The 19,022-nt window shown below is 34.7% G+C and overlaps 1 protein-coding gene across 1 annotated transcript; it reads left to right on the top strand.

The window, feature by feature from the left end:
• The first annotated feature begins 7,484 nt into the window (after nucleotides 1-7,484).
• On the top strand, nucleotides 7,485-18,684 carry LOC128547225 (uncharacterized). The gene is made up of 8 exons (XM_053519233.1): nucleotides 7,485-7,712; nucleotides 8,096-8,143; nucleotides 10,521-10,745; nucleotides 13,543-13,806; nucleotides 14,832-15,035; nucleotides 16,331-16,555; nucleotides 17,825-18,022; nucleotides 18,564-18,684. Exons 1-8 carry the CDS (start codon nucleotides 7,664-7,666, stop codon nucleotides 18,629-18,631), a joined length of 1,281 nt encoding a protein of 426 aa, XP_053375208.1. The 5' UTR covers nucleotides 7,485-7,663; the 3' UTR covers nucleotides 18,632-18,684.
• The last annotated feature ends 338 nt before the right edge of the window (nucleotides 18,685-19,022 follow it).

Raw genomic sequence — 19,022 nt, 5'->3', positions numbered from 1 at the left:
AATCTTCAACAGAGTTGGGAAAAAGTTCCCTAAGGTATTCTGGCAAAAGACCATTCTTATATTTGTAAATCAGATTCAGTATTTGAATTTTTCTACGATCTGACAAGGAGACCCAACCTATTTCTTGTGTAAGACGTTCTATTGATACGGAACGCGTGAGACCTGTCACTATTCTGGCAGCTTCATATTGAATTTTGTCCAGAGAGTTCTTTTCATATTCCGTGCAACTGTCCCAAACAATTGATGCGTATTCAATAAGAGATCTTAAGTAAGCTATATAAATTTGATTTAGTGTAACGCGTTTCAGTTTGTATTTTAATTGACGCATAGACCCGAGCACTTTCGATGCTGATGCCAAAATATTATTGATATGGTCATGCCATTTGCCATCTTGGCTGAAAGTAATTCCTAGATGTTTATGATGGGCGACAAAACTAAGCGGTGTATTTTCAAAAATAAGGGATGGTTTCATGGAGTTAGATAGCCCGAAGAACATCACTTCTGTTTTAGCTGGGTTAAACTTGATCAGCCATTGCTTTGCCCAAGAAGAAATTTTTTCAAGATCAGAATTTAACATTTCTTCCATGAGAGGAATGTTGTTGGTAGAAACTGCAAGGGAGCTGTCGTCGGCAAATAGACGAGTAGTACTTTTAAGTGACTCAGCAATATCATTAACGTAAACTAAAAATAGTAAGGGACCAAGCACTGATCCTTGAGGAACCCCAGCATTCACATATTTTGTTTCAGAAAATGATTGTTTGACGAATACTTTTTGAGAACGGTCTTTTAAGTAGTTATCTATCCAGCTGAGAATATTGCCCGAGATACCATACTGTCGAAGTTTGAATATTAAGCCCTTATGCCAAACTCTATCAAATGCCTTAGATATGTCACAAAATACCATACATGTCGGTTGTTTTTCGTCAATGGATTTACATATTTGATTATAGATATCAATAAGTTGGTAGACTGTGGAATGGCCAGGTAGGAAGCCAGACTGATGTTTGTATATAAGGTTGTTGGAATGGAGATGATTATATATATTCTTGAACATGATTCTTTCCATTACTTTACCTAAACAGCTTATTAGGGAAATGGGTCTATAGTTGGAAGGCGAAGATTTTTCGCCCTTTTTAAAGATTGGCATAACATTTGCTAGTTTCCATGGATTCGGATATATTTGTTCAGATAATGATCGATTAAATATGATTTTTAACGAGAAACATACTGACTTTGACGTCTGTCTTAACATTTGGTGGCTTATTTCATCCGGGCCGCTAGCCTTATTAATAGCTAAATTCGATAAAATGTCCGTTATATCTTGTTCTGTTATTACAATGTTGTTGAGGATGCTATTGGTTTTAAGGACCAGTTTGTGAGTCATCAAGCGTTGAAATAGAGACGAAATAGTTATTAAGAAGGTTTGCTTTGTCTTCGTTGGAGCTATTATAATCATTATTGTCATTTAAAAGTGGCGGAATGTAGTCAATATTGCTCGAGTTTTCTTTTACTAACATTCTTACCAATTTCCAGTATTGCCGAGGATTAGAAGAACTGATTTCATTCATCGAGAATTCTAAATTGTTAAAGAATATTTCCTTTGAGTACTTTATCATATTATTAACTTTATTTCGTATTGTTTTGAATTTTAACCAGTCAGCATTTTTACCAGATCTTAATGCGGTTCGTTTTAGACGGTCGCGTTGTCTCGAGGTACGGCGAATTTCAGTGTTGTACCATGGTTTATCGTTAGGCCGTATTGTTACTATACTAGAAGGGACACAGGATTCGACTAATTCTAAATATTTTTGGTGAAAGAGGTGAGTTGCATCATCAACTGATCCAGTATATAAAAAAGACCAGTCTGTCGACAATACCAAATTATTCAATGTTTGGAAGTCAGCTTGTTTGTAATTCCATACTCTCCGTTTATAAGAGGTAGAAGATATAAAATCACTTTTAATATAAGCAAAGGTTCCATAATGATCACTTATGTCGCGTTGTGTGTAATAGACGCCCGAGTATAGTGGGATAATAGGCTATCGGGTCTAACAACGTACTTGAGTTATTTGTTACACGAGTAGGCTCTGTTATAATATTATTCATGCTATTCAAAAGAAGAATATCACGGCGTTTATGATTTGATACATTAAGTTGGTCTTCACTGATGTCCCCCACCAGAATAATGCTACTTGTGATTTCAGATGCCTGTTCGATAAATACATTTAGTCTATCCCAGAATTCAACTTTAAGGTTTGGTGCTCGATATATTGTACAGATAAGGAAGGACTTTGTTCTATCGTGTATTATTTAATATTTAAAGATTCTGGTAAAATATGTTCCAGTTCGAATACTCGCTTTGGTTTTAGACTTGAATGACAATAGGTAAGGATACCTCCAGAATGGGATGAAACATCTTTGCGGAATACCTTGTCAAACTCCTGAAGCATTATACCTACATCTGAAATCTCTGGCGAGAGATGAGTTTCCGTAAATGTAAGAATGTCGAAGTCTAGAAAATTATCTTTGATGTACTCAAATTTATTCCTAATACTCCGAATATTTTGATGAAGGATTGAGAAGCAGTGATCGACTTCACTATCCGGTCCTGGATTTGTTTCGATATCGCCAGATAGATAAAGCAACATTTTCAAGAAGTACATAACATTTAAGTTTTCGGTAAGGTAGTAAGCGTATTTGTTTAGACACGGCGTTAATTTCGCATTCAAGGAAAAAGTTAGAATACAATTTTGGAGTAGAAAACATGTGACAAGAGCAAAGAACACTTTCACACAGGTGAAAAATGAGTATATGAATCACTGTCCGCAATTTAAATACATACTGCGCAAACACTAGAATATCAAAAAAATTTAGTCTGAACGAGCATAGTTTTGTGACACAGTGCCCCCTGTTATAATACAAACCGATTGACGCTCTCCATAAGTTTAAGTCGTTACCCATTTGGGTATAGCATTACAGGAATACAGAATCGGAGCGAAAATCGGTTAATGAGAGCATTTGTATGTAGCAATTCGCAGGACAACAGTACGAGAATCGGGGTAAACGGGAGCGTAGGACGGCCGGGCAGCACTTCGGAACACCACAACAAGAAGCACAATATCAAAACACAGTTCATATTCCTAAATTTAACCAAATTGAAATTTAAAAGAATTTAAATTAAATAAATTAAATAACCCAGAAATAACTCAAGGAACTCTTTTAAGGAATCTAGTAGATAGAAGTTAGAAATTTGTTATATCTTATTTTATACTGATATAATATGGAGTTCAATGAAAAGCGTAATTTACGAGAGTCAAAAATCTTTTTTGCATAATTGTAGCTTATATAAGGAAAAAGCAGAGATCAATTACAAAATCTTTAGAAGAAAGACAATTATTGTAACATTTAATAAAAAAAAATGTTGACAAGTTTATGTCCCTTGTATGAGATAAACAGACATCGCGCGAATGCGAAAAGAAGTGTTATCCATTTCAATGTGGATAAATACAAATTACAAATCAAATTGATATAATACATATGAGCGTATACATTATTTAATCATCTATATACATTTATATACAGTAAACATGATAAACAAAATATTCCTATATGTTAACTGGACAAAACCAGTTTGTATAGCCATGGTTATCATTCAATCGCTAAATAAATTTTAGCCGTAACAAAACACTTGAAATTGTGTAATACCAGTTTATCTAATAATGATTTCAATGTAGATGAATAAAAAATGATGTAATACATATGAGCGTATACAGGTACATTATTCTATTCTCTATAAAAATCTATATACAATTAAACACGATAAACAAGATATTTCCCTATATGTTAACTGGACAAAACCAGTTTGTATAACATACTGAAACATGGTTATCATTCAATCGCTAAATAAATTTTAGCAAAAATCTGCGGAACTGAGTAATACCAGTTTACCTGATACAAATCGAGAAAAATACCGAAAAATAATTTTTGTGACATCATGCAATGTTGGTCATTTCAACTATAGCGTTAAAAATAAAGTACTGAAGAAAATCGCAGTATGAAATACTAATAAAGCTTTACAAGACTGAACAGTTGAGGGTCTCTCGTAAAGGTTATTTCAGAAAAACAGGCACTTTTTCACTAAATTCAGATGTCAATTTAGACAAAGACACATGATAATTCCCATATATTTGCGCTAATATTTTCATTGAAGCATGGAGTTTTCACTCCAGTAAATTTAACAGTTATATGACCTGTAGCAAAGGTTATCCGCATATTTATTAAAGGTTGATATATTTAGTTATCTATAGGTAGACAGCATGTGATTTCAGGGCTTGCCGTTTTATTGATACCCATAAAGAAGCATCATACACCCCTAAAATTTGTTAATAGAGAATCCTTACTAACAGATAAATGACCTTTGTGGGGAAAGTCAGTTTTGAAGTAAACATCTGATATTTACTTTAGTATACTCCTCATTTATAATAAAACTTACTTCATTACACTTACGTGCAATTATAATTAAACCAGGGATATATGTATTTGACAACAGCTTACTCTGGACCTTTATAGTGGCTTCAGTTATTAGAATAAAATAAGGATATTATTTGAAAAGTAAAATCGTCTGCTCATGAATGATATTCGTTTGTCGATGGATTATACCATACAGCCAAATATATAGCTGGACAGGGTAAGTTACTATATTTAACAGTACTTAATTATTATAAGCGTAAGAAGGGTCATGTGGACATAACAACGATACAAGGGTTAAATTCTAGTTCACTGAAAAATAAGTGTAAACAGAACAGAGGTTAAATTCTAGTTCACTGTAAAAATGAGTGAACGCAAAACACTTTAATTTCTGAAGGATAGTACTTGTTGCGTAACAACAGTACAAGGGTTAAATTCTGGTTCATTGAAAAATAATTGTAAACAGAACAAAGGTTAAATTCTAGTTCATTGTAAAAATGAGTGTAAACAAAACACTATAATTTCTAAAGGATAGTACTGTTGCAATTAACACTTTCATCAGTATGCTGGGAGCGGCTTCCCATCTTGGATGCATTGAATATCAGTCATATCCCGAATTACTATTGCTGTTAATTTACCGGGAAGTAGAGCCTTGACTTTACAGCCAGCTATCCATGTTTTGTTCAGTGTCTTATTTCTAACAAGCTGGCGTGCTTCAAACGCTAGTTTCTCTCGCAGGGGAGATAAATTTTTCCTGGCACGGTAGACGCGATCTCTCGCCGCCGAATTTGTAAATTTGATAATGACCTTTCGATTATAATTGTCTCTTGGCCTACCCTTTCTGTGACATTTATCAATGTCTTGGCTGGATAGGGTAACATTACATTCAGCGGCATGATGAATGATTTTAGTCGTCACGTCCTCAGAAGGCCTTCCTGTATCACCGGGGATACCACACACGTCCAAATTCATCCTTCTCCCATACTGTTCGAGCTCATCAAGCTCCCGTCTAGTTGCATTGAGCTTATTTCTGAGATTCGTTGTCACTGATTGTGGCGCTTTGATCTCTTCATAAATTTTTGAAGTCTCTACTTTGATCAGTGTATGCACCTCTTTCATAAGTTCACTTTTGAGCTTTTGCACAATGATAGGTGCAAGCCTGTCTGCTAAGGTTTCTAAGTCTGTTTTGGAAAGGGAGCTCATGATATCTGAAGGGGGTGGGGTGGCCAAATGCTCGGATAAGGTGTTATCAAGTGCTTCGGTGTCAGTAGAATCGTATGGCTCGAAATACTCAGAGTCCTCACTCTCACCTGTAGTTTCAGGTTTTTGTTTTTTAAGAATACGGATGAAGCCTGACGAGGATTTATTGCGCCTTCGTTTATTGTTGCGCTTGTTCGGCATCAACAGTTTTTATTGAATGGCGGAGTTTCAAAATCAAAACACAATGGATTTTTATTCAGACAATCACTGCTTTATAAATACCGATGATTTACCGTTTTTGAAATGCTACGTAGTTAAGTCTGTAGATTGACAACATTTTTGAACTTCTTGATGATATTGTCCTTCATTATCTCCGGGTTATACGATGAAAAATCTACATTTTCTTTGTTAGCTCAGAAAGAAACCGCCATGTTTTTTTTCACCGGAATGTTTAGCTCATGGGTAAGATGTAAAAGGACATCATGTAAACTTGCGTGAGGATAAAGAATTTTAAGTTTATGGGTAACATGTTAGGGTATTAAGTAAACTTGCATGAGACTGAAGAATTTTAAGCTAACAGGTATTGTGTTATGATGTTTTTATCATGTGGACCAGCGAGCAAATAAACAATATTAAGCTGACATGCATTTGTAACGTGTTAGGGTACGTACATATAATGTATAGCTTGCGTAAGAATAAAGAGTTTTAAGCTTAAAGGTAAGCTGCTAGAATATATGCTTAAATACTGTAGATAGTAAAGCTTCTTTAGCATGATATCTTATCTGCTAGAAAAAGCAACATCGTATAATTGTAGTGTTAGGTAAAGAAAACGCTCATAATTTGTTAGAATATTTTTTCATGTGTACGCACACCAGGTTAAAATATATTCTCAAGCATTTATAGAAGCTTTTGTTGTATACGTTATGCTAGTTATATCCAAAACGCTAATTGATAAAACATACCTGTTTTGAAATGTAAAGTGATAACTGATCCCTATAACTTCAGGTTACAACACACTAAATAGCTGTTTCTCTTTATAAAATTGACATATTTTCAATAGCCGCAGCACACATCAGGACCCATTTTAAACGTCTGTAACTTACATTTACTTGAAGAATACTGACAGCGCTGAATAAAAATCAAAAGAAAAGTGGGGGTCATGTTTGATGCAAGAAAAATATTTTCTGTCAAACACAAACTGCAAAATCAGCTAAAAAATGAGACCCCAAATTGTACTGGTGGTGTATGATCTAAGTTTCCATGAAAAATTCATGTTGTTATTTCATTATGAAAATGCTACCTACATGTCAAGCATAGATCTGCCATGTGATTTAAGCAAAAATAGAGCAAAGAAAAGAAAGAAAATAGCTCTACAGAGCAAAAAACTGAGGACAATTTGTATCCGCCGTTATGCGACTACCATCTGTTTCGCGCCATTTTCCTATTAAGTGTCTGTATGCCTTCATGAGACTATAATGAAGATTTTTTTTTAATGTTTGAGAAAATGTCTCAATTGATATCGATCGGTTTTCATTTTTCATTATCATGGTCAAATTATCATCATTTAGAAATTTGAGTATGATATACATGTATATACAAACGTAATTATATTCGAAACTTTATACGCCATATAAAGAGTATAATTCTAAAAGTGTTTCCACATTTTTTGTTTTTATATAAAAGATTCAAAGATTTATAGTTGAAAGCACACACGGTAAAAGGTGTATGCCCATGGATTTCGAATTCTTGACATTTGTTTATAAGTTTTCATGGCAAGAGAATCTGACTGTTTTTTCCTTACATGTATCAACGAAAGCTTTAAGACTATTTCTATGACTTACCTGGCAAACAGATATCGTTGATGTTTTCTTTGAAAACAAATGGCACATAGTGATTTATCAATAACCCAGTCAGAGCTTATTCTGGTGATCTTTTCTTATTATTTTACTGACGAAATATGTGAAACGTCGTGGATAAATCAGACGAGAGAAACAAAATGTATCCCTTTGCTGAGAAAGGATGCTTTGCTCGTCTTATTCTTTCAGGTAAAATTTGACGATTGTTTCTAACTTTTCTTAGATAAAATATTCTAATGTTTATTTGTTTTGAGTTGGTGACAGAATAGTAATAATTGATTATAGCATTTGTTCTTGAACTCAAAAAAAAAAGAAATTCTGGATAAAATGTAAAGTTAACGTGTAAAAGTTAGACGGAAGTAAAACGTTTAGAGCCGCGCCATGAGAAAACCAAACCAGACCAGCCTGAGCATCCGCGCGGTCTGGTCAGGATCCATACTGTTCGCTTTCAAAGCCTATTGAAATTAGAGAAACCGTTAGCGAACAGCATGGATCCTGACCAGACTACGCGTGCAGACTGTATTCGTAGTCTTTTTTGAGCTTTCCCCCCTCAAATTAGTGTTTTTTATTAGTTTCAGTGTTACCTGTAGCTGTTGCTGTCGCTACAAACGGCACAGAAGGTAAGAGTAATATATACATTTACGTTTGATATACTAAACGTTTCTTCGTAGCAAATCATGATAAATATGACAGGCATTGTGGTTCACTCGTGTAAACTACTGATGTAATGGAATGTTGCTCATGCAGAACGTTGATGAATTTTAGACCTTCTTAATAAAGAAAAATAGAATATTTTCTGGTACACTAAATTCATTTCACTTTTCAACTTTTGACATTTACCTTATTCATTGTTCGTAATATTAACATAGTTTAACAGCTCAAATACGTATAGATGTAACCAAAATCACTTCTGCAAAATTACTTAAAAAAAAACGTCTGCAGATATACAGGAAGAGATCAGAAAGCAATAATTGGGCCATGTAGGGAAAACTAGATTAGCACCTGGCAGCAATGTTGTTATTTTTAATAAATCAAGATTGATGAAACAACTTTAGTAGAGTCACTTAATTTTCTGTATAGAATGTCAAAACTAAACCAGTGTTTTAAAAGGTTACACCTTTGTAGAGAAAAGTTTTGCAGAAATTGGAAGTCTGATTATTGGAGTTGCAATGTCGTTTCGCTATCAGATGGACACGCGTGTTTGCAGAAGGGCGGATGAGCGATATCAAACTCAGTACAACCGTTCAATGATTTTACTTTGGGATGAGATTTTGAAAACTAACTTAACGTATAAGTAACTTTAGCCAAACACTAGGATTGCATTTAGAGCTGTACTGTCACGGTCACTGTTACTAAAAATGAAAAAAAGCGTGGTCTGCTCAATAAATATATTTTGTGCAGACACTTTGCTTCGCATCATTTTTGAAATGAATACAGGGGTAGATTTGTTCATTATCTATTTCACTTCGAACGTTAAACTCCTTGGATTTCAAAACCTTTCACGATGTTACATTTAAAGCATGAATATTTTACAAACACTATTGATTTGTTTGTATTACTGATATATCTATACATCGTCAGAATAACGATGTAGAGTTTGTGATATTGAATTTCCGAAATAATTTGAAGTTTCACAATCTATTTCTATTTAATGATAAGACGGGTAAGGTTCAAAACTATGTATACAGCCAAGGGAAATACATTCTGTTCGTTTTCAGTTCCACAAGAGACATTATTATATAACTATATTTTACTATCACTTAATGTCAAAATTCAAGTCCGGAAATATTAGCCAAAATCTTGCTGATTTTCTCATTTTCCTTGACAGCAAAATTCCATGTTGGCAGATAGTGTCTTTAAATTGGGGTTGTGCAATAAGTCAATTCAAAATCTTAAATCAAGTATATGCTTCTGGATGGTAAAAAGAAGTTTTTGTATCTGTATTGCTTAACTTATGCAAGTGAATTCAGTTTCAGAGTGGGTTTTAAATTAATTAGAATTTGGCTCTTTGGCTACGATTTTGGGCTGGTAATTTATATGCTTACTATTGAAGCCGTGAAATACTATGAAAATAAATCCTAAATCACCATATGTGGAACGAAGTCAGTATCCTGAAATGCTTTTATTGTCTTATTTATCTTTCCTACATATAGCGAAAACCCTGGTAGAATACCGAACGGGTCTCCAGTTAGGAACGTAATTTTACGTAATTTTTTTCTTTTTCTTACTTACAAGTAGGGGCTGTTGTATAGCTCTTCTTTCATGGAAGATGTTCCTTGGGCGAACGTTGTTTATTAGTCATTCAATTAAAATATGTGAAATAACCAGGCTGTGAAAAATCAGTAATGACAATTATGAGCTGTGACCGTGTAAACGTCTTAATGTTAAAGATCTGTCTAGTGGTAGGATTGGCCACCCTGGGGGTATGCAATAAAATGTTGCTTGTATCTAAGTCCTTGCAAAACCATCACTAGTAATTATGTAAATATGATTCTGCCTGCAACATTACGTACTTAAGATTAAATATTATCACTTGCTCAAATCATACTACATTTGCAAGTGATTTTAAGCCTAAATCGTACTGCATTTTTTGACAAAGAAAAAATGTTTTGGAAAATGTTTGAAGCAGAGGAACGATTTATCATTGTATAGTTAATGTGGTTCATCCTTTGATTTTTACAAATGATTGTATCCCTAATGTTTAGCCATTGAACGCGCACATGTCAAAACGTATTTAACAGTGAGTCAGCGTAGTATATTTGCTTGAAAAATACACTGTTAAAACACCCCCTGAAAATGTCAAAGTCTATGATGCTTCCTTTTATGCATAGAGCATGGAATAGCGAAATAACAGCCGACTCGGATTTTATTTAGTGCAGCATTAATAAGTATGCAAACACGCTAAAATCCGAAATAAATAAATGACTAGCTCATATTTTATCAACATATACTCAACAAACATGATAAATACATTAAAATAATCAAAACATTTTGCAGATGCCGTGACAAATGTTGCTCTTCATAAAGAAACGTTACAGTCCCATTTAACACAGTACGACTCAAGTATAGTTGCTGACGGCAATACAGACCAGTATGTGGCAAATGGTTCTTGCATCAATATTGAAAAGAAAGGAAATTCTTGGTGGCAAGTGGATCTTGGTGATATATACACCATTTTTCATATCAGGGTTTTTCTTGCTAAGGATTGTTGTGATGATATTGGTAAGTTTATTGATCCACACTTCTAACAGTTTGTTGGCTGTAATCGGTCAGTCGTACGCATTTGTTTTATATTTCACACTGCCTTCATACGATAGGTATGGTGGCTGATTTCTGCCATCTCGTTCTGGCGTGTTGGCGCGTTTGCAGGGCGCCAGAACGCCAGGACGCCAGGACGACAATTATACGCGCCAAGACGACAAACAAGGCATTTGTCGTTCTGGCGGGGGCGCCAACACGCTAAATTGGGAAGTTGTCGTCCTGGCGTTCTGGCGTCTTAGCGCGTTTGCAGGGCGCCAAGACGCCAACACGCCAGGACGACAATTATACGCGCCAAGACGATAAAATCCATATTTGTCGTTTTGGCGCGTTTATTTGTCGTCTTGGCGTGTTGGCGCGTCGGCGTTTGCAGGGCGCCAAGACGCCAACACGCCAGGACGACAATAATATGCGCCAAGACGACAAAATCCGTATTTGTCGTTTTGGCGCGTTCATTTGTCGTCTTGGCGTGTTGGCGCGTTGGCGGGGGCGCCAAGACGCCAACACGACAAATGAACGCGCCAAGACGACAAAATCCATATTTGTCGTTTTGGCGCGTTCATTTGTCGTCTTGGCGTGCTGGCGCGTTGGCGGGGGCGGGGGCGCCAAGACGCCAACACGCCAAGACGACAAATGAACGCGCCAAAACGACAAATATGAATTTTGTCGTCTTGGCGCGTATAATTGTCGTCCTGGCGTGTTGGCGACTTGGCGCCCTGCAAACGCCAACGCGCCAACACGCCAAGACGACAAATGAACGCGCCAAAACGACAAATATGGATTTTGTCGTCTTGGCGCGTATAATTGTCGTCCTGGCGTGTTGGCGTCTTGGCGCTCTGCAAACGCGCCAACACGCCAGAACGAGATGGCAGAAATCAGCCACCATAGATAGGTGCAAGACGGGGTTATTTTCTCTGCTTAACTATATTCACGTAATCCTACATGCAAATTCTTTATTACTAGCTGGAAAATCATAAAACTATATTGAATAAATGCTTCTTTCTTATTTCTACATTGATAATCATTTCAATATCCATCGACTTCAACTCAGTCAGACGTCTGCACCGTTTGGCCAGCTAGACAGCTAACATAATGACAAACAAACCTGCAGGACAGTTTAGCTATGACGTGACTACCATTAATATTCCGTATTTGTACTTAGCTCTTTATTCATGTCCCTTCAACACAAAAATCTTTGAGAAAATTAGTTAAACATTAACAGTTGAATTATCCAGCATCGGTGTTCTTTACTGATTTTGCAATCCTCTCAAAATTAATGGATTCTGGATTAAAAACTTTATAAGAGTCAAATGTTTTAATTATTTTATTAAATATTTATCTAAATTTTAATGTAAAACCAGCTAAAACTCTAAAACGTTATAAATAGAAAACTTCTAACATTATTTTTTATGTTTGACTTTTACACATAATTCAATCAATATTGTAATTCAATTCGATCTTAGAGGCCTCCGTGGCCGATTGGTTAAGGTCGCTGACTTCAAATCACTTGCTCCTTATCGATGTGGGTTCGAGCCTCACTCGGGGCGTTGAATTCTTCATGTGACGAAGCCATCCAGCTGGCTTACGGAAGGTCGGTGGTTCTACCCAGGTGCCCGCTCGTGATGAAATAATGCACGGAGGGGCACCTGGGGTCTTCCTCCACCATTAAAGCTGGAAAGTCGCCATATGACCAAACATGTGTCGGTGCGACGTTGAATCCAAAAAAAAGAATCCGATCTTAGCATTTTGAGCCAAATGTCTTAGAATGGACAAAAATACGTTTTAAACAATTTTATAAGTCTCTGAAAACCTGATATGCTGAACAATGTCCAAAAACCGTTTTAGAGTGAGTGGATGTTATATAAAATAAAGAACAGCCGGATTTATAGGTGTTCAGCCTTTAAGGTATCTGACTTAGATATAAATCACACCCGATACCGGTATTCTCTGGTAAGTTTGAAGGTACAGTAAGCAGCTACGTATTGACAAAGGCTATATCTACGGACGTTATTAGTCTGGATAAAGTCTATCTAAATGACGCAAATGTGCATATCCCAATGGAAGCATATCTCAAGAGAGTCAGTTTTAATTACAAGATTATGTCTGTTGAAAAATGAATTCTGTTTGAAACTTACATAGTGTATACAGCACTGGATTTCTGTATTTCATTTTATTTTCGAGAGGACATTGCCGCCCAGATCTACTTTTAAGAACAGAAAGGCAATGATTCAATATCTTTCTTTTTGATACTAATGCTCTCAACTACCTGCCACTTCATCATTTTTTTCAAAAGCTTTCATTTCGATTGATGAGAGCAATATTGATCTTTTTATATCCATATGATCTTTGACCGTTTCCATGAGACTACTCGATTTTTATCATGTGATTCTATAAGTTGGAGTAAATATTTATTTATTGATGGAACATACTTCGCAACGTATTTCTACCTGATTACTGAAATCTTTTTATTTATTAATGTTGATATTCCTAAAATGTTACAGTCTGTATCAATAAGGTTTATATGATTATGTAAAGCTGGATGTCCTTTTAGCTTGTCAATTGCATTGTGCTGTAGACGGGTTACTTTTTATTTTTGATTGAAGTCAGACACATTCCAACGAAAGAAACATCTGTAAACAACGTAAGAAGTTGGTTCGTTTATACCACTCAATACTGAAATATCCTCTACATAACTCGGACACTAACAATGTTTCAACTTATGGCAAACATATAACTGGTTTACTCAATTTTATTTATTTAGTTGATGAAGTGGACTGTTACGAAACACCATGGACATATGACGGTAAAACAAATACAACCGTCAGTGGGAGAACTTGTCAGCGCTGGGACACAAAATTATCACACATACACATGTACATGAGGCATCTGTACAGACATAATTACTGCCGCGCGTTTCGTCATTATTTCTTTCATCACAATGCTGAATACAATAAAAAACCGTGGTGTTACACAACTGATTCTACTGTAAAACGGGAATACTGTGATGTTGATGAATGTGAAACGGGTAAGTTTATACTTTAAACTGCTTTATTTCTTACCTTTAAAATTTCCATTTTATTTTCAATAAAGGCATGCATATTCTTACTATGTGAAGCCATTTTATAAAAATGTCCTTATCTAGAATTTAAAAATGTCTATACAAAGATTCGTTTAACGTGTTGGCTGATTTGCTAAAGCCGGCATCCTTGCGCAGGCGTCATTGCAAAAATATCCAAGGTATTATGTTCTGACGCGTAAGTGTGTACGTGTGTTGTCATGGCCCGCGGAGCAAACACATGTGATTTCGAAAGCAAGCAAAATAGCGGAGAGCTGCAACATGTTAGGAAGTGAAGAATACTCAAAGAAGCCAACATGCAAAAGTTTAAAATATCGCCTTTCGTGTCGATGCGTTGTTGCAGAGCATACGATGACAAAAATTTAAAAATGGTCTGTTTAGATTTTTTTCGCATACATGCCAATGCAGGAAACCCAAAACATCACGTCTTCCCGCTCTGGCGTCCATACCAAGACGCCAAGATAAATTGTCGGAAATCAGCTATCATATACTGAAATATTTTTTTTCGGTAACAGTTTTATCAGATGAAAATGGTTCCTTACCAAGACATGATGGTTAACGGTATATTTATACAAAATACACCGTAAGCTCCATCACAATAAGAGTTCTCAAATTTTTTAATGTGCAAACTGGTAATCTGTATATAGAAATAGAAGCAGATAGACCAGTTTCGCTCTAAGCCTTCGAAATATGCAAACCATAATGCGACTATAAAAAGGGATGTATATCGTGTTTGTTTTCTCCGACCAGAGTAAATAAGTTTCGCATCAAACCTTTAATTAATAACAACCATATGAATTCATGTCAGATCAGCTTTTGTAGAGTAATAATTGCATTTTATGAAAATTAAGAAAATATCAGTATTGTGTTATAACTTAAACTATGAGATACATTGAAACACTTTGAGTATTCTAGTACCATTGGCGTTTATCACACTATTGAATCAGACTTCATTGTATATTTTTATCTTGCAGTCACAACTGATGATCTAAATCTAAAAACTGGAACTCAAGTAAAAGCTGTGGAAATTCCTGACTATCAAGATATAACTGACCCTCTACGACATGTTCGTGATTTTGTTTTGCCGAGTAACAGTCGAGCTAGATACGTTGAGTTTCATCAAGATGGTACAACAGACTATTATCCTCTCTGTGAAGTGGAGGTTTATGGTGTTCAAGGTAAATTACTCGTATGTAATATACATGCAAGACATCACATAAGAGATCGGTGGAATACAAATAATGATAAGTCTATTTCTGTATTTTTTTATTATGACGGTAAGGCCCCATTATTGTGCACAATTCTCTCATTAACACAAATAATGATAAGTCTTTTTCTGGTTTTTGAAATTAACGAGCATATTTGGGTGTCTGTTTCAAAGGTATTGTATTTCGATGAGTACCCGTTTTTTTTACGGACATATAGTTATCTATTTGCGGCTGCTTTCAATTAACCTTTAAAACCATCAACTACTGTACCCAACGTTTCAAGAAGGTAAACAAGGTGTTGTCAAGAACAGTCATGTTCATGAAAATAGTGCCTTGTAGTTATGTAAAGGCAAACATCTTATAGATACAAGCTGTTTAAGATTTCATGAAGTACACATTTTATTATAACAGGATTAACCAATTCATTATTACGTCTTATTATATACAACATGAATTCTATAAGTTGATTATTTGTACACAAACAAAGAAATAATATAGTTGCTGTACAGACCTCTAATAGCTGATAACTTGATCATATATGCACAAAAGAAGGAAATAACAAATTTACCATCCAGGTAAAGAAGGGTTGATAACTTTATTATTTTTGTACAAACCAAGGGAGAAATATAAACACTATTCAGGTTCTTAGACATTTGGATAAACCCGCATCGTTTTGGATGCTAAATAGATATCTGTTTAAGGGGATGCATCTCACTGGCTTATGAAATAGATAAGTTAAGGGCCAATAACGGTTCTATGCATTATCTTTTTCTCCTTTCTTGTTTCATTTTTGCATTCTATTTCTGTTTTTTTTTTATATTTTCTCTTAAGAGCTTTTTTGTTAACAATAAATTCTATACGAGGAAACTGGGGATATATTGTAATAACATACTGAATTTGAAAATGTCAAGATACAGTGACAGTCCTTTTGGAAAGAAATGTTACCATTTAGTGTACTTTAGCTCATCAATGACTCATTTCTGTTTTATAAGAAGAAATGATAGCAACAGGAAAAATGAAACGGAGAAATATGTTGAGTTAAATAACAAGTTTTCAAAAGGTGAATATAGACTTAAAACAATTAGACTGATGTACAGGAAGGGAGGTAAATCTACATGTCATCCTCCCTGGCTGGTAGAGTTATCCTTCTTAAATAGTATTTGCTAAGTACGGGCATGTTTTGCGAATGAACGGGCTCAGATGAGACTCTAAAAGGTTTATACAAATATCACGAACGTGAAACATTTCGACTCTAATTATTTTAGATGACGTTACAAATGTTGCACTTCGAAAGACTGCTGAAATGTCTACAATAAATCAAGAACATCTATTTGACGAAAGTCTAGGTATAGATGGTATTTCTGATCAATATATGCTCAAAGAGTCATGTTTTGAGACTGCGGAAGAAGACAATCCTTGGTGGCGAGTTGACCTCTTTGATATATATGTGATATTTCTGGTGAGACTATACAATCGACTCGATTGTTGCAGTAAGTCCGTTCACTTCCTTCTCTTAATTGTTATTATAAGTTAGTAATAACTGCAAAATATTATAGTGAGATAGGTATAGGTATACTGTAGTGAATTAACTTAATTGTTCTGCAGCATACTTCACTATGTAATCCAAGTATCAAAAATTTCAAAATGAAAACTGAAAAAAAAATGTCTACAAAGTATTACAAAATTTAAACTTTAAATTTAAGCCACAGTTGAAGTATGCAAAGGACAACCTGGTCTACACGTGTGTTGTCTGCCAACAAGTTAAGAGAACGAAAGTGGCGATAAGCGATAAGCCACACCTACATATATTTCTTGGTGCACCGCAATATTAAATTAGAATTGTTTCAATGATACTTTTTATTTAAAGGCGACCGTTTAAGTTTATTAAATTTTGAAGCTGAACAAACAATATCTACATTACACGTTATTTTCAGTTATTTTTTCGTAAATTCTACATGAATTGTCTAACATATAGTACTTTTAAAACACTGTAAACAGCAAATATTTCTGAAATCTGCTTCAAAAGTGGAATCATTAATCATTTCTAGACTATATAAGAAAACATGCACTCAAACTCTTTACCACAAATCAGAGTTTCATTTGTGCACTCGTATTTATGAATGCCATATATTTACGCATGTACATGCATTCGCAATAGTGTATAAATCAAATAAAACTTCTATAGGCCAAATTAATATTTTTTTTGCTTTTCAATTTAGTTTGATGTTCATAAATGAACCCAGGAAATTTTTCGAAAATCTGGCTAAAACTGAGCTGGTTATCTATGTTGAAACTTTAAACGCGGAATTTTGAAACAGCTTGTCTACTAAAAGGTTACCTTGAAATGGTCGTTTAATAATAATGTGACATAAAAATTTAATGCTAATGTGTTTTATACTCATTTTCTGTCATATAGGTCAAATATTGTACTCTTATCTTTTCACTATAATGATAAAACATGCAATGTTAGGGAGTTGTATGATTTCCTGTTATTTGTTTTGTTTATGTAGCCTTACGAAGTAAAACTAAAGATTTTACGAGGAAAATTTAATTTCTAAGCTTGAAATATCATTCAAAGAAAAACTTGTATCTTAATGATATATCATGAACTTAAATAAATAAATAAATAAATAATACTATGACATTTGTTTTTACGTAATATAGACTATGGCAGTTTAATGAAGTAAAATTTATTCTTAATAGTATGTGTTTATTAGATACATGTCAATTTGCAAACATGCAAACTGTATTTAATAAAGGTGATTCAGCGTATGATGTTCAGTTGCGGACAGGACCTTCACTGGACACCATGGCCGAGGCAGTCTTCGTTGAGGGTCAAATAGAAGATGTCCAAAATATCGTTCTTCCAGTAAACACTGAAGCAAGGCTCATAGAACTGATACGAAAAGGATGGGGATTTTTTCACTTGTGCGAAGTTGAAGTGTTTGGAAAGAAAGGTATATGTCGTCATTCTATTGTTTGGTTTTACGTCACACCGAAAAACTGATGCTTATATAAATCATGTTGTCATTCTGAGAAACGGCCGAATATAATTTGTTGCACAAGTAACGAAAATCAAAACGAAGCTGTATTGCGATAATGAAGGTAAGTGCTTGGTTTATACAGTTAGTGAAATACATAACATTTACAACATGTTTCCATTTTATTAAGAATGTAATATTAACAAAAGAAACGTCAGACATATTCAACGTCTTTTTTATCCTTTTGGTACGTCCATATGTTTAATAGTTTTAACTGTTCAAATCAATTTAATCATTGTGTACGTTAAATCACTGTTAACGCATTCAAGTTCGATAGAGTACTGTATATAACAGTCATAAGTGAGTTCAAAGTTAAGCGGTTAATTATTTATGTACAGTAAATATGCATTGGATGTTTTTGACTAAAAACACAATAAAGCTGTCATATTATTTCTTTGTACGTTAATAGTTCTCGGTAGTTTGACAAACTACTGAGATAATCTTACTTCTGTTATAGCTGAATGTAAATACGATCCCTGTCAAAATGGGGGCAATTGTCCGTCGTACACTGTGGCATCTAGATAACTGCAGAAACTACACGTGCGCATGTGCGGACGGTTTTGGTGGTGTTGACTGTGAAGTTTGTAATTTTAAACGCAATTTATTTGTCTCTTGGTTTGAAGATTGATCAGAAGACGAGTCATGTCAGCGCTGGTGTTGAATTTATGAATAAAGTTGTGAAAATGTATCCTTTAATTTTAGCGTTACCTAAACAGTATGGATTCAGTTTTCATTTATATATTTCATATTTCTCTATGCTGTATAGTTGAATATTAGATAATAAAATAAGATAAGTTTTGCACATGAAATTAGATCGATGTTCAAAAATTATTTGTCAATCTAGTCATAACAAAACCACACATTTTGTCTGAAGGTAATATAATGTTGCTGTTGGAAAAGAAATTGAGGCGTCAAG

This window comes from Mercenaria mercenaria, chromosome 12 (genome assembly GCF_021730395.1).
Source record: "Mercenaria mercenaria strain notata chromosome 12, MADL_Memer_1, whole genome shotgun sequence".
NCBI classification, from domain to species: domain Eukaryota; kingdom Metazoa; phylum Mollusca; class Bivalvia; order Venerida; family Veneridae; genus Mercenaria; species Mercenaria mercenaria.
Note: the sequence above shows the minus strand (reverse complement) of the source record. Positions and strands in the feature narration are given on the sequence as shown.

Coding starts and splice junctions, on each gene's coding strand:
- LOC128547225 (XM_053519233.1), top strand. CDS start 7,664: ATGTATCCCTTTGCTGAGAAAGGATGCTTTGCTCGTCTTATTCTTTCA. Junction 8,144..10,520: donor CGCTACAAACGGCACAGAAG/GTAAGAGTAATA, acceptor AACATTTTGCAG/ATGCCGTGACAAATGTTGCT. Junction 15,036..16,330: donor GGAGGTTTATGGTGTTCAAG/GTAAATTACTCG, acceptor TAATTATTTTAG/ATGACGTTACAAATGTTGCA.